We start from the raw sequence: 24,069 nt of genomic DNA, 5'->3' as shown, positions 1-24,069 counted from the left end.
AATAGGACAAATAAAGCAAAAGTCTTTTCGTTATAGAATGAACTAACAATGTCCAGACCAGGTACTTTTCTGCTGGCCCTGGAGCACTTGAGAATATTGTGGCCTGTGCTCTGTGCACCAGGCACCCACATGCCATCTGTAAAGAGACTTAAATTCTACTACCCTATGACCCAGTAATGGCACTACTGGGTATTTACCCTAAAGATCAAAACGTAGTGATCCAAAGGGGCACATGCACCTGAATGTTTATAGTAGCAATGTCTACAATAGTCAAACTGTGGAAAGAACCTAGATGTCCATCAACAGATTAATGGATCAAGAAGATGTGGTATATATACACAATGGAATACTATGCAGCCATCAAAAGAAATGAAATCTTGCCATATGTGACGACGTGGATGGAACTACAGGGTATCATGCTTAGCTAAATAAGTCAATCAGAGAAAGACAACTATCATATGATCTCCCTGATATGAGGAAGTGGAGATGCAACATGAGGGGTTAAGGGGGTAGGAGAAGAATAAATGAAATAAGTTGGGATTGGGAGGGAGACAAACCATAAGTGACTCTTAATCTCACTAAACAAACTGAGGGCTGCTGGGGGGAGAGGGGTCGGGAGAGGGGGGTGTGGTTATGGACATTGGGGAGGGTATGTGCTATGGTGAGTACCGTGAAGTGTGTAAACTTGGCAATTCACAGACCAGTAACCCTGGGGATAAAAATATATATTTATAAAAAATAAAAAATATTTTTTTTTTTTTTAAAGAGAGACTTAAATTCCAGCCTAGATGAGTTCATCCAGTGGTTCCAGAATTTCTTTCTCAGACTCACCAAGTTTCTGATAGCCCTAACAAAATCAGCCTCTCAGATTGGGCCATTCTAGAATGGTGCTCTGAGCCTTCTGCACTGGTGATGGCGCTGATTAAAGTAAACATGTCCATAGGACCAGAGTGCTAGTCTGGCTACATGATAGCATATGCCAAAGAGCCAAGAAGTTCCATTTGGGCACCATTTGAATTAAATATAGATAGTACTATATAAAGTACTAGAACAGTAAATGTTAATAAAAAGTGCTAGTCTGGCTACATGATAGCATATGCCAAAGAGCCAAGAAGTTCCATTTGGGCACCATTTGAATTAAATATAGATAGTACTATATAAAGTACTAGAACAGTAAATGTTAATTTCACTCTATTAGAGTTATTTGGACATCTGTTGGTTGCATGGGAACATTGACACATGAGTGCCCCTGGTGTAAAGCTGTGTTTTGGGCTATAGTTGCTTCATCAAGGAAAGTTACATACCATGTGGTACACTAAACCACCAATATTAACTAGTAATTAAGTGGCTAATGTGTATCTCTTGTTGTGACCAGGAGGGCCCACAAGGCAGATGTCTTCATTCATCCAGTATAGGTATTGGGTTAGATGATTTAATACTAGAAAACTTAAACATTGAATTTGACTAGGATAGTGACAACTGAAGTCACCAGGCAGCTATGGTTGTTTGTATGTAAGTTTCTGAGGTGGAAATGTTTAGCAGATCAGTGTACATGCTACAGTGTTAAATTGGGCGTTGCACACTATTTCTAAGCAGTGTTCTGAGTAGCTGCAAACAGTTACCTAGGAATTGCTGACAATTATACAGGTTGCATGTGGTATATACAAGAGTGTTATATTAAATTTTGCCTACACAGTTAGTACCAATGTTCACAGACAGAATTCTATTGCCTATTAATATTAGCTTTTGAACTTAATGCCCTTGGGTGCAGTATTTCAGATCACTGTAAACTTCTGCTGCTATGCTGACAGGTACTTGTTAGCCTTAATATTCAAGTGATAGTTTTCCACATTACTTAATCTTTGGCAAGAGTTAATTGACTTAAAGCTCTTATTATCAGTAGGCTGTCTTCACCTGCACTTTCCATCTCAGTAATTAGCCATATTCACAGTGGCATACCCTTAATTCCAAACTACTCAGTGCTTCATGCCTGGCTGAAGCCTGGATGACCATGTTACTCTAACCCTACACCTCCATTTGATCCAGCAAATATAGCCCAGGTGTGGGGTCTGCGTGGGAGACACAAGGAGTGTTAATTTCCAGCTGCTACCCTAGGAGCAGATATGGATTCTGCAGAAGTAGCTGATAAAACAGATGGATATGTTGTGGTCAGGGAACCAAGACTTCCTAAGAGCCTTCATGCCAGATTTCCATATAATTTTCCCCAAACTGCTTTATTCCCTTTGTGCTATGATTTCCTTCTAGTACTTTTAAAGGAAATGTATTGTCATCCTAAACATCCCAGGTCAAAGGCTTAATTAATAGTTTAAAATAAAGGTTCCAAAACACCAGGAGAGTTTGTCATTTTCTCCCTGGTTTGTTTTGTGAAGAGGGAGGAGAGAAGGTGAGGAGGAACCCCTCCTGTTCCGTGATTACATCCTACCCACTCATTTTCTCCTTTTCTCCTCTGCTTTTGATTTTTAGTGGCGGTCTTAACAGAATGTCAAGATCAATTTGCAGCATGGTTTAACTCAAGGTTTGCGTTCTGCCAGCAGCAATTGTCCCTGCAAACAATGCCGTGTGTTCTTGTAACTTCAGAAGCTTTTAGAAGGATCATGGCAAGGGCAGCATCTAATGACTTTATTAGTGTAGGGTTTCAAAATGGGCTCCGTAATTGTTCATATCTCTTTGTCAGCAAGTCATAATTACTGCTCAGCATTGTCCAAGGGTGTACTTGTGAATAGTTTTCTAATAGTACTGAAAGGAAGGGAAAGAGGGGAGGATAAAAGGTGATGGCCTCTTATGATTGAGAACAAGCCAGTCTGTATATAGATGATGGCTAAACTGTTTTAATACTTTACTCTTTTTAAAATGTTCTTTTGGGTAATTTGAAATGACTAGTTTGGAAGCCTTTTTTACTCTGATTTGGATACTTCCCCCACTACTACCTTGTATTACAATCGTAACTGCCTGGTGAAGCATTCATTAAATCTGAATCAAGCTATATATTTTTCCTTGACCTTATTCTAATTATTGCTATTTAGGAAATATGCATTTGTGAAAACTATTGTTAGAACAATACAAAGGTGATAACTGTTGACAAGATAGTCCAAAAGAACAGCATTGTAAGTTTTTATTAAACCTTATTTTTCTCATGCACTAGACCTTTCTTGTTACTCTTTTGGTGTTCTTTTTGGTCTTTCTGCTAAACCCTTTGTGTTTTGAATATTTGAAGTATCTTGATTGTAAGAGTCACAAAATTAAAAGAATCATTGCCTTCTCAAAATATATGAAGGTTCAGCTTAATGTCAATTCTTTGTGCTCTGTTACCAAATTTTTTTCCTATACTATGACTCTCTAAATTTATGTACAGTTCTGTGCAAATATTCACTCCCAATAGCTAGTTATCCTAATAGCTTAGAATATACAAATTCAAATAAATATGACTGCCAGAGGTATTTAATCCAGTGTTTATATAGAATAAAAGACAAGACATGAGTTATCTAATGAAACAAATTCTAAAAATAAGACATCTCCAAAATGAAATATCATTTTTTTTAGTAATGTATACCCCATCATGGCTTCTGCCTTTGTTCTTGCCTAAAATTGAAAAGATCTGAAGAGATATATTTTTTTCTTAACTGTTCTGTTAGCATTAATAATTTTTACATTCATGGTTGTTTCTGAAGAGTTTTTTTACTAACCAAATCATCTCTGCCACTTAAATCAGTAGCACAGTTTTCCTCTTCCATAAATACTGATGGTAATATCCTCAAAAATTATAATGGAAACATGTTAGTTCAGTCATATAAAACCAGCTATGGAAACTCGTTCCTCTGACATGTTTACAGTATTTTCCTTTCAATTTACATAGATACTTAAAGAGGTTTTAGTGCCCAATTATCTTAATGATCTCATCTGCTAAATATACCACCAAAAATTGAAAGAGTAAATAACTGTTAGTCTGGAATTGGGGAGTCAGGCGGAATTCTTTTTCTTATTTGTTTGGGTAATTCATTAGGAGATAAATTTGGTACTTTTCCTCAAGCATGTGTTTGTGCCTTTGAACTTGATTGCATTATAGTAATAGAGAAAAGTGATAAAATAGTTTTATATTATAATAAATTATTATTAAATATAAAACATATTATTAGAAATAAAGGGTTAACCTTAGAGATTTTTGTAAAAAGCCTCCTGTTAATTCATCTACTATTGGCTGACTCAGTCTGTAGCCACAGCAACAATTTTTTTTTTTTTAAGATTTTATTTATATATTTGACAGAGATCACAAGTAGGCTGAGAAACAGGCAGAGAGAGAGGAGGAAGCAGGCTCCCCGCTGAGCAGAGAGCCCTATGCGGGGCTCAATTCCAGGACCCCAGGATCATGACCTGAGTGAAAGCAGAGGCTTTTTAACCTCCTGAGCCACCCAGGTGCCCCCACAGCAACAATTTAAAGAATCCTTCTAAATAGTCTCCTTCCATGTATCTTACTTTTCTTCAATGAATGATCATCTTCAAGAAAGTCTTCTTTAACGTTCTTTTCTACACATCTCAACTAAGGAAAGAATGAAACAAGCTTATATGAATAATAAAGAAGCTTTGATTGCTGTGTCTCAATGTGAGAAATTGTATTTCCAACCCAGTATCAAATCAGGTATTGGTGGCTCTGAGCAGCTCCCAAATAAGTTACTCAGCAGCCATAGCAACAAAAATTTATTTGGCTGTTAATGAAAGTTATGTAAGTATTAACTGTTTATTAGTTCTTTGTTTTTTTTTTAAAGATTTTATTTATTTGACAGAGATCACAGGTTGCCAGAGAGAGAGGAAGGGAAGCAGGCTCCCTGCTGAGGAGAGAACCCGACGCGGGGCTCGATCCCAGGACCCTGAGATCATGACCTGAGTCGAAGGCAGAGGTTTTAACCCACTGAGCCACCCAGGCACCCCTGTTTATTAGTTCTTAAAGCAAAACCTATATACATTTAAATATGTCAGTATCTATTCTTGAAAGACTATGATAAGCTATTTTCTCATTGTTTATACAGATAGTCAGACCTCATTCATAGAATGTAGAGCAATTAGGAAGTGGGACTCAGTCAGTCTAGGAGTATGAAGAACAAAGGAATATTAGGCAAGTGGTATAACATTTCCAGATTTTTTTTTTCATCTATGAAAAGTGGGGGAGAGGACACTGACAGCTGATTTGTTTGGCCTAAGACCTTTGACCTTTATCTCTAAAATTCTTTTTCTGATGACTTGGACACAATTGTTTTCAATAGAAAGGATAAGCAAGATTTCATTTTTAAAATAAATGTTTGTAAAGTATGTAAGTAGATTATAGCATACTGCCCTTATCAGTTTGTGATGATTTAGTTAGAGGGACTTTAGTGAAGTGTAGCTAAGGAAGCCACAATCATTTTCTGCCTCTTTCATCAATAAAGATAGCTTCCTTACCCTTAGAACTGTTCTCCAAGTTCATGCCATTTCTGACAGGAGCTTCTACTGAGGGAGCATCAGTAGCTGAGAATAAGACAATCATTACTGCTTTTTTAAAAAACCAAAACACATAATAACTGCAACCTACTATGTCTCAGACTATATATGAGCTCATTTAATCCTCATTATATATACATTACATCACTTAAAGATCACATATGTGGAAGCTATTTTTGGCTCAGAGAAGTTCTGTAATTTACCCAAGGTCATGTAAATGGTTGTTCCAGATATAAATCCCAAATCAACCTATGCTTTTCTGCTTCATAATTCTTCTTGCCCAATGACCTTGTCAGCCTGGATTATTCAGCAGTGAAAATGTACTGAATAACTGTGTGCAAAACCTTGAGGGGATTATAAGAAAAATATGATACATGGACCTTTTGCACAAGGACTAAATAAAAATGGGATTCACTAAATCTTATAGTTGCAGGTTAGAGAGGTATTCTTAATATCTAGTGTGCAGCCATGCAGGCATTTTTCCCTGTAATGTGCTTAACTGATGTTACTGCAGTTGCTACCTGAATACTGCTCGGGACAAAGAAATTAAAGCTTTGAAAGACAGTGTATTTTTGAGCTACTCGAAAAGCCAGAAAAGGTTATTGCGACAGTGTTTCTTCCTCTGGAGGTCTTCAGCAACTTTCTCCCTTTTGGTTCTAGTTTTGACTTAATAAGCCTAAATTGGGAATTAATAAGCCAAACAACTTTTCTGCATTAGAGTCCTTTATCAGTTTAACCACAGCTATCTTGTTTACCCTATTTTTCTTGCCTTTTCTTACCAAGTATGTTTATTTCCATTGTTCTTTATATGCTAGGATATCTAGACCCAGCCCATTCAGAAGGTGCCCCAAATCAAGCATAGTGCTCCAAAGTAGATTTATCTCATGCTATGCTCAATCTTTCTGTAATTTTATTACTGGCTCCTACCGAATTGAGGTAGTCAACTGAAACCCCCTAACAGTTTTTCAGATATGAGGCTGCTGAGAATGGGCTGGGTCTGGGTTGTTACTAAACTAGATCTCGGCCATTTTCTACTAATGGAGTTGGCCAACAGAATCTTTTGAAGTTCAGATTCTGTTAACTCTCCCAAGAGTAATCACTCACAAATGATATTATAACTCCTATCATTTCTACTATTATTCTTGATAATACTCTCTGTTCCTAGGTATATCTGACTCCAGAAAAATTTTTTTCTCCTTATTTACCATACTTGGATGTGTCCATCAAAAGAAGCTTTATCACCTCATATATTTTGATTTCAAGCACCTGGCTCTGACCAGCACTTCCTATCCCTATCTTACTTGCTCAAGTGCTAGTTTTTTTTAGATCATTATGCCCCTTAATCTATTGACCTCACCACTTTACTTCATCTACCCTTTCCTGTCTCCAGTCTTCATTTCCCTCTTTGTCTTATTTAGATTTCAAGGTCCATTGTTATCACTTCCTTGCAATATCTTAAATTCCCTTACCCCTCTCTCCCTCCATTGCACTCATTTTGTTGAGTCCAACTATTCACCTTCTCTGTGCCTTGCACTTGGAACACTGCTGGAAACAGTCACGCTAATTTTTTTTCTAAATAAATACAAATTTCAAGTAAGTATACAATAATGCTAAACAAGCCTCCTGTGATTCTCTAGTTTTTCTTACCCCCGATAAGATGGCTATTTCATACTCCTGCTCATTCATTAAACATCTCATGTCCCTTGCTTCTCCCTTTCCCAGCTGTCCTCTCTAGTTGACTGAGAAAACAGAAGTCATTAGATAGAAATGACTCTTAATTTTCTTTCTTCAGGTCTCATTTTAAATGTCTATGCTTCAAAAAGGCCCATTGAACCTTTTTCGAAAATGTTTCTTCACCCTCATTCTCTTTCATAGAGCTCTCTCAGGACTTTTCATAATAAGCCATTTTTTGCTTATTAAAATTTTGTTTTCTAATTCTTCCATTAGAATGTAAGATTCCTAAGGTAAGAATTACATCAGTCTTCTTCACTTTGTTTCTTACTGCAATACTCAATAATTACTTGTTGGATAATATAAAAACACAGAACAGAGTAATGGTTGAGTATGAATTAATTTGCATTTAGTCAAACTAGGTTTGGAATTCTAGCTATGCCAGTAGGCCACCATAGTTACCTTGAGCAAGTTGCTTAAACCCTCTAGGTTGCAGTTTCCGTATTGGAAAATGGAGATTAAAAATTACATCCCTTCGAGTTCTTATTAGAAATAAGTGGAAGGGTTGATTTTTGTAAAGTCTAGTACAGAGTAAGTGCTCAGTACATTTTATTTATATGTGTGTATTTTTTTCTTTATCTCAGACATTTTTTTTTAAAGATTTTATTTATTTATTTGGCAGAGAGGCAGGCAGAGAGAGAGGAGGAAGCAGGTTCCATGCTGAGCAGAGAACCCGATGCGGGGCCCAATCCCAGGACCCTGAGATCATGACCCGAGCCGAAGGCAGCGGCTCAACCCACTGAGCCACCCAGGCGCCCCTATCTCAAACATTTATGAAAATGTTGACAAAGCCAAGTGATAAGCTATTTGAGACCACCTTCAGTTTGGTAGCACTCTACAGGTTCGGATTCTTGGTGACAAAGGATTTTTCCTACATTTCTGAATCTTACTCTGAAGGATACTTTGAGACACTTTGTCACTTCTTACTTAAGTCCAGATAGTTGAAACTTAAGGAATGCTCATGAGTTCTCAACCTGGTAACCTCATAGTTAGTTAGGTTTGTTGTGTCCTTAACAACCCAGGCTTCCTCCTAGTCATCAGCACTGTTTTGGAAGTATTCATAAGCCATTTGTCTAAGTGACTTTTCTAGCTTTTGTAGAGAACTGAGGTCAAGTTTTTTGATCTGTACTTTTTGAAACTCATGGTATTTCCTTGTTTTTAGGGATGTGGATTCCTCAGTTGATTGTCATTTTTATCATCATTCATTGTAGCTTTTTACTGACCCACTTATTCTACTACCTATCCATTTCTTTGTCCAGTAATGTATCTATCCATTAAATATTTATAAACACCTGGGGTGACTCAAGTTCTGTACATAAACACTGAATTCAGCTCTGTAATTCTGGCAGCTTAGGAGAAAAAGGAAATGTGATAGACATATCCTCATTTATTCATCTATCCATCTAATATATATATTTATTGAGTTTCTACTATGTGTCAGGTACAGTTATGTCCTGGAGTTTACAGTTTACTACTTATAGTTCTCTTTGACTAATAAAAAAATTTTTAACAGTTCATCTCAAGATTTCCTGGCACTGAATTCAAGAGAGAATTTTTTTTGCATGATTATCTATTTGAGAGTCATTTAAGAAATAAAATAGACAATTATTTTCTACTGTTGTTTTGCATATAACAGATTATTTTATTTTATTTTACTTTCAATTTTATTTATTTATTTGACAGAGAGAGAGACAACAAGAAAGGGAACACAAGCAGGGGAGTCGGAGAGGGAGAAGCAGGCTTCCTGCTGAACAGAGAGCCTGATATGGGGCTCAATCCCAGGACCCTGGGATCATGACCTGAGCCAAAGGCAGATGCCTAACATCTGAGCCACCCAGGCACCCCATGACAGATTATTTTAAATTTAAATAGCTGTTTCTTAGATCAATCCTCTGTAAAAGCAGAGGGCTTTGTATTAAATATTTTTACAGTAATGGTAATTTTTTTAGGGAACTGAGGTGATATGGTCCTTAAATATTCCTTTTTGATGATCTAACTCATAACTGGTATAGAACTTAAAGGAAAAGCCTATGTAGTCAACCTGTCCATTCAAACATCTCTCTTTGTCAAACATCAGCTGTCTCAAGGGAGCCTTTGTCAAGTGCTGGACTATAATCATTTCTTGCTTGAAAGCTTTCATGAGTGACTGAGATGCTAATATATTGGACTGTTGGTCATTTATCTTTTTGTTTTTTAAGTAAAGTTTTTACTTTATATCTTCAGTCTTTGCCCCTCTTTGTTTTTTTTTATTTTAAGATTTTATTTATTTATTTGACAGATCACAAGTAGGCAGAGAGGCAAGCAGAGAGAGAGGAGGAAGCAGGCTCCTTGCTGAGCAGAGAGCCTGATGTGGGGGCTCTGAGATCATGACCTGAGCCGAAGGCAGAGGCTTTAATCCACTGAGCCACCCAGGCGCCCCGGTCATTTATCTTTTAAAGACTTTTTTCCCATGTATAAGATTTCTGCTTATACTCTACCACATTTTTTTTTAATCCATTAGGATAGAGGTGGGTGGGGGATGGGCTAAATAGATGATGGGGATTAAGGCGTGCACTTGTTGTGGTGAGCACTGGGTATTGTATGGAAGTGTTGAATCACTATATTGTACACCTGAAACTACTATATCACTGTATGTTAACTAACTGGAATTTAGATTAAAATGTTTTAAAAAATCAAATACAGAGGGCCTGGGTGACTCAGTTGGCTAAGCGCCTGCCTTCAGCTCAGGCCATAATCCCAGAACCCTGGGATTCAGTCCCACATTGGGCTTCTTTTTTTTTTTTTTTTTTTTTTTAAGATTTATTTATTTATTTATTTGACAGAGAGAGATCACAAGTAGGCAGAGAGGCAGGCAGAGAGAGAGGGGAGGAAGCAGGCTCCCTGCCAAGCAGAGAGCCCGATGTGGGACTCGATCCCAGGACCCTGAGATCATGACCTGAGCCCAAGGCAGAGGCTTAACCCACCGAGCCACCCAGGTGCCCCCCACATTGGGCTTCTTGCTCACTGGGGAGTCTGCTTTTCCTCTATCCTTCACCCCCTGCTCATGATCTCTCTCTCCCTTGCTCTTGCTCTCATTCTGTCTCAAATCTTTCAGTCAGTAAATCAATCAAATGCATAAAGAAATTATATATAAGTGTCAGTGTTCTAAGAGAAGCCAACCAACTCTGAAATAAATCATGCTAAAAATTTTTATATGACAATAAGAATCACAAAGTCTCCAAATTTTGCAGTGGGGACAAAAATATCAGGGAACTAGACAATATGAAAAAAGAGCTATCTTCAAATCTCTACCCTAGGATGGGGCATGACCTTATGTTACAAGGATGCTGATGTGTATGGTAGAAGTTATAAAGCAATATAATACAGTGCCAAGCATGGTGCTAAGCGTAACTCCTTGTTTAGTGATGTGAGTCTGATACTGTTATTATAATTTATTAGGAAACCTTTCGCCATATCCTTAATTTTGGGATAGGTCAGGGGAAGTGGATAAAGAAAAAACTTGATTTTGACTTTGAAGCACATAAAAGAAAGGAAAAAGAATATTAAATAACCTGCAGACCCATTCTAAAAATAGGTCTCATTATCTTCATTTTATGTATGAGAAAGCTAAGGCTCACAAGTAAGTTATTCAAAGAAACAACTCGTAAGTGACAAAATAGTTTTATTTGATGCCTAAGTCTGTTCTTCCTACAGAATTATGCTGCTCGCAGTAATTCCTTCTTTCTCTAATATGTTGATTTTTTAAAGATTTTATATTTTGAGAGAGAGAGAGTGGGGGAGGGGCAGAGGGAGAAGGAGGGAGAATCTTAAGCTAGATTCCGCACTGAGCAGAGAGGCCAGTGTGGGGCTTGATCCCAGTAAGCATGAGATCATGACCTGAGCCAAAACCAAGAATCCGACACTTAACAGACTGAACCACCCAGGCACCCCTAGTATGTTAATGTTTGAATATTTTACACCTCTTTTAAATCACATTTTCTGTCAGTAGGTGGTAACAGGGTGAAATTATGTAAAAACTGCAGTATGCTCAGTATGCTTAAAAATCAGTAGGGAATCTTAAAGTCATAAACTTGTGGACCAATACTTGCTTACTTTGAGGGTCCCAGTGACCTATGATGATAGAAGCACAAAGGAAGAAAGAGACCTTAGAGATCATGATAATTCATGCCAACTATCTTAATTAAACTGACTTCAGAAGTGGTTGGAGGAGGAAAAGGAAAGTTCTATGATCAACATTGTTATAATGGAGAGAAAAGTTACTGAAACAAATATAATTAGTCTTTAGGTGCTAGTAAAGCAGAGGTGAATAATACTAATACTAATACTAATAGCTGTCCAGAAGTACCATCAGGTAACACGAAGTTCTCCCTGATTTCGGGGCCCCCATTCCCTTCTCTGATTCTCTCTAGCAATTACCTGAACCACTAAATCCAGGCCCCACTTAAGTACCAGATTATGTTTCCTGTTTTACGGGCCTTGATTTACCAAACCCAAAATATCCTTAGTATCTTAAGGACAGAAACCATGTCATATATTTAGTAGGCTCTCCTTAATATTGATTGATTGATTGGTAAAAGCAGAACACGGAAGAAATATTATCTGTCATGTAACTTTAATTTGCTCTCTTATATAGTCCCTGGAAAATGAATCTTCTCTTTACATTGCTAGAGGAGGAATTTTTGTATTTAATAAGAGGTTGGATTAGATATTCTCTGTTATTCCTCCCAACTAAGATTTATATGGGGTTCCTAAAATAAATGTTTATTTTCCTACTGGTGGTGAGAAAAAGCCAATTATCTATTTATGATTATTGTCCTTCCAAAAAAATTAGTATAAATAATGACCCTATAGTCATTAAACTGTCAGTGCCTCAAAGCCTTTTCACTTGAGTGAAGTAAGGAGATAAATTAAGAAGCTAATTGGTTTTTTAAAACTCTTGACTACTAATCAGTTAAGACAATTTAACAGTTTACTGTTATTGGGAAGTCTAATAAACCTCAGACAGGTGAGGGATGCTTTTTAGATTAATTCTTCCGAAAATCTCAACCTGTGTTTTCTTAAATTTGCCTTTAGTTTGGCTGTGTTCTAACATGCATACAGTATTTTCATTTTCATGGAGTGACATTATACTATCCCTTTAGGAAATGATTGATGCATACTGTTAATGTGGATCAATAGTCATTAAGTGATTCTACCTTTTTAATCCCATAATTCTACTGTACAGACTTTTTTTTTTTTTAAAGATTTTATTTATTTGACAGAGAGAGATCACAGGCAGAGAAGCAGGCAGGGAAAGAGGGGGAAACAGGCTCCCTGCCGAGCAGAGAGCCTGATGCAGGGCTCGATCCCAGGACCTTGAGATCATGACCTGGGCCGAAGGCAGAGGCTTAACCCACTGAGCCACCCAGACGCCCCCAGACTTTTTATCTTAAGGAAATACTTCTGGTTATTTGTTCCAGTATTATTTATAATGATAAAAAACTAGAAAGAAATATGTAGCTGTAGGGTGAATAGTTATGAATATAGCAATGTATACATTGGAATACTATTCAAACACTTAAGTAGGGTGACAGTTCAATTACTATTGTGTAGAAGGCTAAAAGATTGTATTCCTTCAGACAGTGATTACCACAAAAAGGAAAAGATCTATTTGAACAAAGGCCAATAAGAAATAGACAAATGTGATTAACATTGTGTTAAAAGTTTATGGAATTGTAATACTCTATGTGGAAAACCCAAAAGACTCCTCCCCAGAATTGCTAGAACTCATATAGGAATTCAGCAAAGTGGCAGGATATAAAATCAGTGCACAGAAGTGAGTTGCATTTCTATACACTAACAAGACGGAAGAAAGAGAAATTAAGGAGTCCAGCCCATTTACAATTGTACCCAAAACCAGCAGATACCTAGGAATAAACCTAACCAAGGAGATAATACTCCGAAAACTGTAGAACACTCATGAAAGAAATTGAGGAAGTCACAAAGAAATGAAAAGATGTTCAATGCTCTTGGATTGGAAGAACAAATATTGTTAAAATGTCTGTGCTTCCAGAGTAATCCATACATTCAGTGCAATCCCTATCCAGATACCTTCAACACTTTTCAGAGAGCCGGAGCAAATAATCTTGAAATTTGTATGGAATCAGAAAAGACCCTAAAGAGCCAAAGGGAGATTGAAAAAGAAAACAAGCTGGTGGCATCACAGTTCCAGACTTCAAGGTATATTACAGAGCTATAATCATCAAGACAGTGTAGTACTGGCACAAAAACAGGTACATAGATCAATGGAACAGAATAGAGAACTCATAAATGGACCCTGAACTCTGTGGTCAACTAATCTTCAACAAAGCAGGAAAAAAAATAACAGTCTTCAATGGAAAAAAGACAGTCTTCAACAAATGGCATTGGGAAAAATTGGACAGGCACATGCACAAGAATGAAACTAGGCCATTTTCTCATACCATACACAAAAACAGACTCAAAATGGATAAAAGACAGAAATCCTCACATCTAAATATGAGACAAAAATCCATCAAAATCCTGGAAGAGAACACAGGCAGCAATCTCTTTGACCTCAGCTGCAGCAGGTTTTGTCTAGACACATTTCCAAAGGCAAGAGAAAAAAGGCAAAAATGAGCTGTTGGGACTCCATCAAGATAAAAAGCTTTTGCACAGCAAAGGAAACAGCAAAACCAAAAGACAACCTACAGAATGGGAGAAGGTATTTGCAAATGTTTTATTAGATAAAGGCTTAGTATCTAAAATCTATAAAGAACTTATCAAACTCAATACCCAAAGAAACAAATAATCCAGTCAAGAAAAGAGCAGAAGACATGAACAGATATTTCTCTGAAGGAGACCTACAAATGGTCAATAAACACATGAAAAAAATTATTTAATATCACTCAGCATCAGGGAAATACAAATCAAAACTGCAATGAGATGCCACCTCACACCAGTTAGAATGGCTAAAATGACACGACAAGAAACAACAAATGTTGGAGAGGCTGTGGAGAAACCCTCTTAAACTGCTGGTGGGAATGCAAGCTGGTGCAGCCACTCTGGAAAACAGTATGGAGCTTCAATAAGCTAAAAATAGAGCTACACTATGACCCAGCAATTGCATTACAAGCTATATACCCAAAAGACATAAATGTCATGATCTGAAGAGGCATCTGCATCCCAATCTTTAAGCAGCAATGTCCACAATAGCCAAACTATGGAAAAAGAGTCCTGATGTCTATTGACAGATGAATGGATAAAGAAGATGTGGTGTATATACACAATGGAATATTACTCAGCCTTCAAAAAAAGAAATTGCCATTTGCAATTATGCTAAGCAGAATAAGCCAATCAGAGAAAGACAATTATCATGTGATTTCACTCATATGTGAAATTTAAGAAGCAAAACAGAGGAGCATAGGAAAAGGAGGGAAAAATAAAGACATAATCAGAGAGGAAGACCCTCTCTGAAACAAACTGAGGGTTGCTGGAGGGGAACAGGGTGTGGGCACTGGGGTAACTCGGTGATGGGCATTAAAGAAGGCATGGTGGTATAATGAGCACTGGTTGTTATATACAACTAATGAATCACTGAACTCTACCTCTGAAACTAATAATATGCCATATGTTAATTGAATTTAAATTTTAAAAAAGTTTATGGAATTGATATTCCATGCAATTTTTTTTTATTTTTGTAAGGGACTTACTGTCTTTCAAATTTGCTGTTTATTTCATGACTGGCTAATATATTCATATTAATCAAAACTCAAAAGGCATAAAAAGGTCTCATACTTACCCCTGTCTCTAAGTTACCCTTCTCTGAAGCATTTTTTAAGTTTCTTACTTATCCATCCAGAGATTATTTTATGTATAAACAAGCTAATATATACTTACTTTTTCCCAGTTTTACACAAATGGTAAAAACTATTCAATACCCTGCTTTTTCCACTAACATTATATTTTAAAGATATTCCATATCAGTTTGTAAAGAACTCTTTCTGTTTTGTGGCTAAATATTATCCCTTTAAATTACATAAGAGACTATAGTTTATTTAATAAGATCCTTCAAATGGACATCCAGTGTTCTGATATTACAATTCAGTAGTAACAGCACACATAGATGATTTCCCACATGAAGATATATCTAGACTAAATTCCCAGATTTAAGAGTGCTAGGTTAAGAGTATGTGTGCATTCCTTTTTTTTTTTTTTAAGATTTTATTTATTTATTTGAGAGAGAGACAGTGAGAGAGAACATGAGCAAGGAGGTCAGAGGGAGAAGCAGACTCCCCATGGAGCTGGGAGCCTGATGTGGGACTCGATCCCGGGACTCCAGGATCATGACCTGAGCTGAAGGCAGTCGTCCAACCAACTGAGCCACCCAGACGCCCAAGAGTATGTGTGCATTCTTTAACAGATGAATATAGCAGGGGAGAAAGAGAGAGGCAAACCATAAAACAGACTCTTAACTGTAGAGAGCAAACTAAGAGTGGGTAGAGAGGAGGTTGGTGAGGAATGGGTTAAATGGATAATGGGCATTAAGGAGGAAGCCCTGGGTGTTGTATGTAAGTAATGAATCATTAAATCCTATACCTGAAACCAGTATTACACTGTATGTTAACTGGAATTTAAATAAAAACTTGGAAGAAAGGGGCACCTGGGTGGCTCAGTTGATTAAGCATCTTCGCCTCAGATCATGATCCCCAGGTCCTGGTATTGAGTCCCGCAGCCAGCTCCCTGCTCAGCAGGGAGTCTGGTTCTCTCCCTCTGCTGCTCCCCCTACTTGTGGGTGCTGTTTCTCTCAATTAAATAAATAAAATATTCTTTAAAATTTTGAGAGAAAAAAAGGTTATGTGTGTGCTGTTAATTTTCATAGATACTGACAAATTGCCCACAAGGGAGTTAGTACCAATTTCACTCCAACAGTGTCCAATAGTGCCTATTTCCATATAGCCTTGCTTTATTAATTTGACAGATAAAATATAGTTTCTTAGTATAGCTTTATCTTTTTTAAGTTTATTTATTTATTTAAGCAATCTCTGCACCCATTGTGGGGCTGGAACTCACAACCCCAAGATTAAGAGTTTGCACACTCCAGTGACTGAGCCCTCTTAGTGTAGCTTGCATTAGAAGTTAATTCATTATAAGTTATTTTGAGTATCTTTTCACATATTTATGAGCCACTACTATTTCCATTTCTGGGAGCTGTCTTCATATATATGTTTGTTGATCTTTTCCTTATTGTTGTATAATAGTTTTCTATTTATTAGGAAAATTAACCCTTTTTCTGTGCTTTTTTTTTTAATTTTTTATTTTTTATAAACATATATTTTTATCCCCAGGGGTACAGGTCTGTGAATCACCAGGTTTACACACTTCACAGCACTCACCAAAGCACATACCCTCCCCAATGTCCATAATCCCACCCCCTTCTCCAAAACCCCCTCCCCCCAGCAACCCTCAGTTTGTTTTGTGAGATTAAGAGTCACTTATGGTTTGTCTCCCTCCCTATCCCATCTTGTTTCATTGATTCTTCTCCTACCCACTTAAGCCCCCATGTTGCATCATCACTTCCTCATATCAGGGAGATCATATGATAGTTGTCTTTCTCTGCTTGACTTATTTCGCTAAGCATGATACGCTCTAGTTCCATCCATGTTGTCGCAAATGGCAAGATTTCATTTCTTTTGATGGCTGCATAGTATTCCATTGTGTATATATACCACATCTTCTTGATCCATTCATCTGTTGATGGACATCTAGGTTCTTTCCATAGTTTGGCTATTGTGGACATTGCTGCTATAAACATTCGGGTGCACGTGCCCCTTTGGATCACTACGTTTGTATCTTTAGGGTAAATACCCAATAGTGCAATTGCTGGGTCATAGGGCAGTTCTATTTTCAACATTTTGAGGAACCTCCATGCTGTTTTCCAGAGTGGCTGCACCAGCTTGCATTCCCACCAACAGTGTAGGAGGGTTCCCCTTTCTCCGCATCCTCGCCAGCATCTGTCATTTCCTGACTTGTTCATTTTAGCCATTCTGACTGGTGTGAGGTGATATCTCATTGTGGTTTTGATTTGTATTTCCCTGATGCCGAGTGATATGGAGCACTTTTTCATGTGTCTGTTGGCCATCTGGATGTCTGTGCTTTTAAATTCAGAATTTTTACCATTTATCTTTTATTCTTTGGCCTTGTTAAGCTGTTTTTTACCATATAGAGGTAGTCAAAATTATCAGCTTTATCTTTTATGCTTCACTCTGCTCTAGCTGTGGTAACCTCCTTCTTACCTTTACAATACACCAGATACTCTCCGGCTTCAAGGTTTTGGTATTTGCTGTTCTTTCTGCCTGGAATTTGCTTCCTAGAGATTTGTGTTTCACTTCCTCCACCGCTTTTGAGTCTTTAACCAAATACCAACTCTTCAGTGAGATGGTCCCTATTTTATGTTGCAGCCTCCCCTTTCCTGCTCTGCTTTCCTCTATCAACAATAGCTCACAGGCTTTAGAGGTATATTTTTATTTGTCTCACAGAGATATTGCAGCTCACCTACACAAATGAAGCAAGTGAGAATTAACATCTTCACTGTGGTTATCACCTCAGGAGACTAGCTTCATGCTTCGCTGAAGCTGCCATTGCCCAAAACATTTTGGGGACAACTTCTTAAAGAACTGCATTGAGATAGCTTAAAGCCTTACAAGGAAAGCAGTCCTGTGTCCTGAAAACAGTGTTTCTCAGTATGGTCCATTAATCACCTACATCAAAATCATGTGGGTAGGTTGGCAGCTTATTAAAACAGGCAGTTTCCTGGGCCTTTCCCTGGATCTTCTGCATCAGAATCTTTGAGGGATGGGGCGGAGGAACTTTCCTTTTAGAATAAACTCCCTAGGGTCACCTGGATGGTGCATTGGGTTAAGCAACCTGCTGTTGGTTTTGATTCAGCTCATGATCTCAGGGTCATGAGATAGAGCCCCATGTTGGGCTCTGCACTCAGTGTGGAGTCTGTTTCAGATTCTGTCTCTCTCTCCCTCTGCCCTTCCCACTCATGCATTGGCATGCTCTCTCTCAAAATAAATTAATTAATTAATCCTGGAAAAAAAAATTTTTTAACTACCTAGGTAATTCCTAAGCCTTTAAAGATTATTTATTTATTTATTTCACGGAAAGAGAGAGAGAGAGAGATCACAAGCAGGCAGAGAGAAGGGGAAGCAGGCTCACTGCTGAGCAGAGAGCCTGATGAGGGGCTCGATCCCAGGACCCTGAGATCATGACCTGAGCCGAAGGCAGAGGCTTAACCCACTGAGCCACCCAGGCACCCCACTTCCTAAGCCTTTAAAGTTTGAAGATCACTGACTACATAGTCAGTGTCTCCCAATTTAGTCATGTATCTTGTTTGCCTAACTCAGTTTGAACCAGGTGTAAGACTATTTCCAAAAATCAAAGCCACCCTCAAAGGACAAAGGGGTATGTGCTAGGGATGCTGAAGGTCATTCCCATGGGAACTCCAGAAATGAGCAATTGGATAGGCATTGCATCTCGCAGAAATGATGTGGTAGGAGACAAAACTCTTTGGCTCACCTGATTTTGGTATGCTTGGCAGTGCTAGTAACTTGGTAACTCTCACTTCATATATTAAAGAACCTTGGCTTTAATTTTCCTATTAAAGGGAAAAGGGGAAGAAAAGAGAATTGTGTATTGGCCAAATAGGCAGATGATCTCTAGGGTCATTTCTGTATCTTACATCTGGTTTTTCTACTGATGATGAAGAAAAAAATAAAACCCTCAACACATGAATGAATGAATAACAAGGATTATTACTGTAGCAAAAACTACAAGTTTGGTCTGTTTTAAAGGAAAGAGCCTTCTTAATTAAAAAATAGTTATTTTAGTTCTGTATCCACTTTTTTATTTCATTTTTCTTTCATTAAAGATGAGTAAGTTTCGAAAAGCAGATTCTGATTGCATTTAGCCTTTTAACTGTATTGTGCCTATAATACACACTTTCAGACATGTAAAGTTTTGTAGTGTCACACAGCTGCAGCATCATGTATTTTCTTATTTTCCAAATATTAATACTTACCCTTTCATTCTCTAAATGAAAATAAAACCAGTGATTATTCTTTTTAGTGAACAGTTATTATACAAAGTATCTTTCAGTGTTGGTCCATAGATTTAAGCTGTCATTTTAATCCTAAAAGTAGTTGTGATAAAAATGTTAAATACCATTATGCAGTTAATAATAAAATAGCTACCAATGTTAAGGGCATACCATATTTTGAGCATAATTCTGAGTAAATTTTTTGTATCTTACAAAAATATGTGTTTTTTAAAAATTTTTTTTAAATTCTTTTTAAATTTTTAAATTTTTTATTTTTTATAAACATATAATATATTTTTATCCCCTGGGGTACAGGTCTGTGAATCGCCAGGTTTACATGCTTCACAGCACTCACCATAGCACATACCCTCCCCAATGTCTATAACCCCACCCCCCTTCTCCCAACCCCAAGAATACGTGTTTTAAAAGTAAGTGTTATTCCCATTTTACATCTAAGGGTCCTCTGGAGGTCATATTGAAAAGTTATAATCAGGAAACCTCACACAGAGTCATTAGCAAGTTTTCAGCTTCCATTTTTTATCAGATGTGCCTCCTTTTACATTACTTGGTATATTGCAGGTAGTAAATGTTTGCAGAATTTCGCTACTCTCCTCCTAATTTGCTGTTTCTTTTAGTATATATTTTATGTTGGAGTGTAACTTAGTCAAAGTCAGTGACTTGTTTAATTATGACTTTGAAAGAAACTAAACTATGTCCTGTTTTGAATTAAAATGAGATTACGTTTTCCCATATCTGACTTATTAGTAATCCTGGTTTTCATTAGCAAGATAGAAAAGATCTATGCTTCAGAGACTGAAATTTTACTAATGATTAATACATGCTAGCCGTTAGATGTTCTGCTTATTTTTCCTCCCCAAATTTAAGATTAAAAGATGATTGTATCTTTCTAATTTTAGATTAGCAAGAACTAGTGAATATGAGCTACTAATTATATTTTGTTTCTTCAGCAAGGCAGAAGTTTGAGACTTTCATTCACTAAGACCACTACCATCACTACCACCACCCAGTCCCCAGGGACCAATGACTTGATTTATTATACCTGGTTTGTGATTAACCATTTTTCTTTGCATTCATTTTCTCAATCTTCATTCTTCTTCCCCTTCCTCTCTACCCCCTTTCCTCCTGCCTTCATTTTACCCTCTTAGTGAGGGCATTTGTTCTTTGTCTTTTCAAATTTATCATTTTAGCTTTTGGTTTTGGGGGTTGATTTGGCAACTTATTCCCTCTCCTCAAATAGGTATATGATGAGTAGGTTGTTTCATTTATTTAAGTCCTTTAAAATTAAAAAACAAAGCCTTTCTCCTTGACACAGAACAGTTGCCATTGCTTCCTCTTTTGGTTTTGAGATTTCAGGAATCTAGTTGCTGTAGAAACCATTTATCCCTTCAAGACAACTGACTCTCATGAACACCATTATAAGTTAGGCTGACAAGTTTGGTGCTCCAATAGATGCACCAGTACACTTTTCTCTCTTAAAAAGGAAAAAAATGCCACAGTTATGAGAACCACATTTTTTCTCTTGAAACAATTTGTTTTTCCCCTGTTTTTGTGCTAATGTTTTGAACTGAATTTTTGCGGTTGGTAGTGTTCTGTGAATGTTAACTTTGTGCTCTGAATGATGTTGAGAGGAAGAAGCAGAGTCCTCCAGCCATGAGAAAGATTTGATATCTGTGTTGTGAAGTTCTTGTAAATTGTATTGGAAGGAACTGATTAGTAGGAATTTTGTAATTTGGGGCTGTCCATTGGCCCAGGCTCTCAGGGATTGTAATTTGAAAATCTGAAAGTAAACATGATTTAGATCTTAGGAAGTTAATTAGATTCATTAAAATTTTAACAAAGTCTCTCTTTGATTAGAACAAATTATTGGTTAAGGCCACTAGAAAGCATCAGCTGGCTGTGGGATCCCTGTATATTTCTCAACTACTTCTAAAACATTAGAATGATTTGCCAATACCTGGTAAAAAATTGATCACTTTGTTGTTTTTTATAGTTAATTGAGCAGCTAATGTGCCTTTGAAGGCTATATCTGTCTTGAATATGTTTTGTGAAGTTTTGAAATTTGTGTTGTATATTAATTCAAACCCATAAGATACCCATATTTTCATAATTATTTTCCCTTCTAGCTCATTTTCATAAAAAGACAATTTCAAATGGGCAAAATTCTATTGAAATTGAATTCTTTAAACCACTAAGCTAGCCAGTCTTCCTGCCTGCCTATCCTCTCTTTCTTTCCTTTTCTCTCCTTCCTTCCTTCCTGGCTTCTTTCCTCCTTTCCTTTTTTGGGTATATCCTGTTTAGGTAGTATTTAATATCATTTGTGAGTCTAGTGCTATGATGGGTGTCTACTCTGTGATAGCCACTTAATCCATTGGTGTGAAATCAACAAGGACTTATTTTCTCCCTTTGGTATGGAATGACATTCCAACTGTTTTTTACCTCTTTAAATTCAGAGGTTGACAGTGATCAAATCAGGATCAAGATTGACTTCAAATATTTTCGTAAGAGCAGGAAGAAAAATGAGATCCTAACTTTCTAGTGTCCTGATCTACACATCTCTTTGATGAATTAAAGCTATATGGATGTGAAATTTGGTACCAGAGGCTTACGCTGCTTGAGCACCTTTTATCGTGTAATAGTTCTGGAATGTGAAGATCTGAATTTTCACGGGAGCACTGATATTTCATGGCCAACAATGGATTTCTTAGGGCCATGTCCTTTCAAATTGCCATGAGGTCTGGTTATTGCTGCTCTAAATGTAAATATGAAACTGCCTCCCAATGAACTTATTGCGGTGGTGCTAACTTGTCTTGACACTCTTGCTGACAGATCTAGTGGCCCTTAACATGGTCTACTTTATATAGTCACAGCACAGGTTTTGTGGAGGATTCAGCCTAAATTTCTAGAATGAATTTCTATAGACAAGAGATATGTTGGCTTAAAAATTAAGAGGTTTGATTCTGTTTTGAATTTGGTTATCAAATGAATCTGAGCACATGACATTTTAATGCCGTTTGTCTTTTCAAATAGATTTACCTTCTAATGCATGTGACAACAGGATTTTGCTCATCAGCTAGAACATACATTTCAGAGTAGTTGTTACCTAAAATATTATCATAAGGCATAAGAAAACACACGATTTAAGTTGCCTTTCATGAACATAATTAAGAATTAATAAGCCAGTACCAGTGGCTAGTCCCCAGAATTTCCACTGTTTTGCCTTTTGTGACCTGTGTTATTAAAAGTCCATTATTTTTACAGACTTTATTAAATTGGATCTTATTAAAGCATTCTATATTTGCATTTGGTCTTTCATAATTCATTATTATTATGACATTTACTTTTTACCATCAGATCTGAAAACATATCATAAGCTACCCTTTTCTCTTGAAAGAAATGCTAATTTCAAACAGTCCTCTAATAGAAGAGAAAAGCTTTATCAGTTTTTTCATTTATTCCAGATCGTGTTAAGAATACTAATGCTAGACTTCAGTATGCTAATATCTCTGGGCTTTTTTTGGTCAAAAGCTTAGAATTATTATTTTTATCCCATGGTAAGTATGAAACCAGAAGACCTGCTACTACTGGAGAAAACACAATTCTAAAGTACAATTCTTGATTCTAAAGACTTGTGAAAATGTTGCTAAATTCTGTTTAGACTATGATACTAGTCTAATTTAACTTTGTATCATACAATATTTGTCCTATATAAGAAATTTTTTCCTCTTAAAATTCAGTTTGTTTGTTTTTCTCATAGTCCAGGTCAGTATAGTTCTCAATGTTTAAGACTAAGAATCCTGTGCTGTCAGCCCCAGACAGCATTTAGGGTGTGCTTCCTGCTTTTCTATATGATAGTCATTTCTATATCATTTAAGATGTAGTTGAAAACTCAGTATAGCAAGCTTTTATATATTGATATCAGACAGTCTATCTAATTATTACTAACATAATTAGTAAAGTACCTAGTGAGTTTTTTGTTAGGATATTAGTAAATTTATTAAAGTCTGAAATGATATTTACTTTGGCTTTTGTCTCATTTTAGATTTCTGACAATGTGCAATAGACATTTTGGCAGTGTTGTTGCACAAACCATTCGGACTCAAAAAACAGATCAGTTTCCACTTTTTCTGATTATTATGGGAAAGCGATCATCTAATGAAGTGTTAAATGTGATACAAGGTAAAGTACATGTCACAAGGGGAGTAGAGTATCTTCTTGTGTATGTGATAACCTTATAATATTTACCATCAAAGTTGACTATAATTCTCTGTATGGGTGAACATCTTTGTATTCTCAAACATAGAATATCCTAAAGAAGAACATCTTCAAAAATTATAAGATCTATGAAAAATGAAATATGCTGCATGAAAATCTAACAGAAATTTCTTAATAAAGTTGCACAACCCTTTGGACCCAGCATAATCATGTTAAATGTTCATAATTGCTAAGTTCTCTAAACTAACAGTCAAGTCATAGTCGGTTGTCAAATATAACATTTCTTATACATGTATTGATTTCTTGCTGTAATGTTGATTAGTTGAAAGAAATGCTTTAGTTATCTAGAAAAGCCAGTGACTGTATATGGTAAATTAATTGTTCACACAGTGATAGTTGTTTCCCCTTAATTGTATGAATCTGTTTCTAGGATGCAGCGCTAAGGCTTGACGCTATAGGATGCCTATGAATTTAATCGCATTGCATATTCTCTACCAAAAAAAAGTGAATGATTT

The 24,069-nt window shown here is 36.8% G+C and overlaps 1 protein-coding gene across 1 annotated transcript in view; it reads left to right on the top strand.

Moving 5' to 3' along the window:
• The window catches only part of FAF1 (Fas associated factor 1), a 480,711-nt gene that overhangs the window by 347,431 nt on the left and 109,211 nt on the right, over nt 1–24,069 (top strand). The window contains exon 14 of the mRNA XM_045064498.1: nt 23,382–23,518. Within this exon, the coding sequence (XP_044920433.1) occupies nt 23,382–23,518 (137 nt within the window). The remainder of the gene's footprint in view (nt 1–23,381; nt 23,519–24,069) is intronic.

Source organism: Mustela putorius, unplaced genomic scaffold (assembly GCF_011764305.1).
Source record: "Mustela putorius furo isolate JIRA1106 unplaced genomic scaffold, ASM1176430v1.1 tig00003853_pilon_pilon_pilon, whole genome shotgun sequence".
NCBI classification, from domain to species: Eukaryota; Metazoa; Chordata; class Mammalia; order Carnivora; family Mustelidae; genus Mustela; species Mustela putorius.
This window is presented reverse-complemented; position numbering and strand designations above follow the sequence as displayed.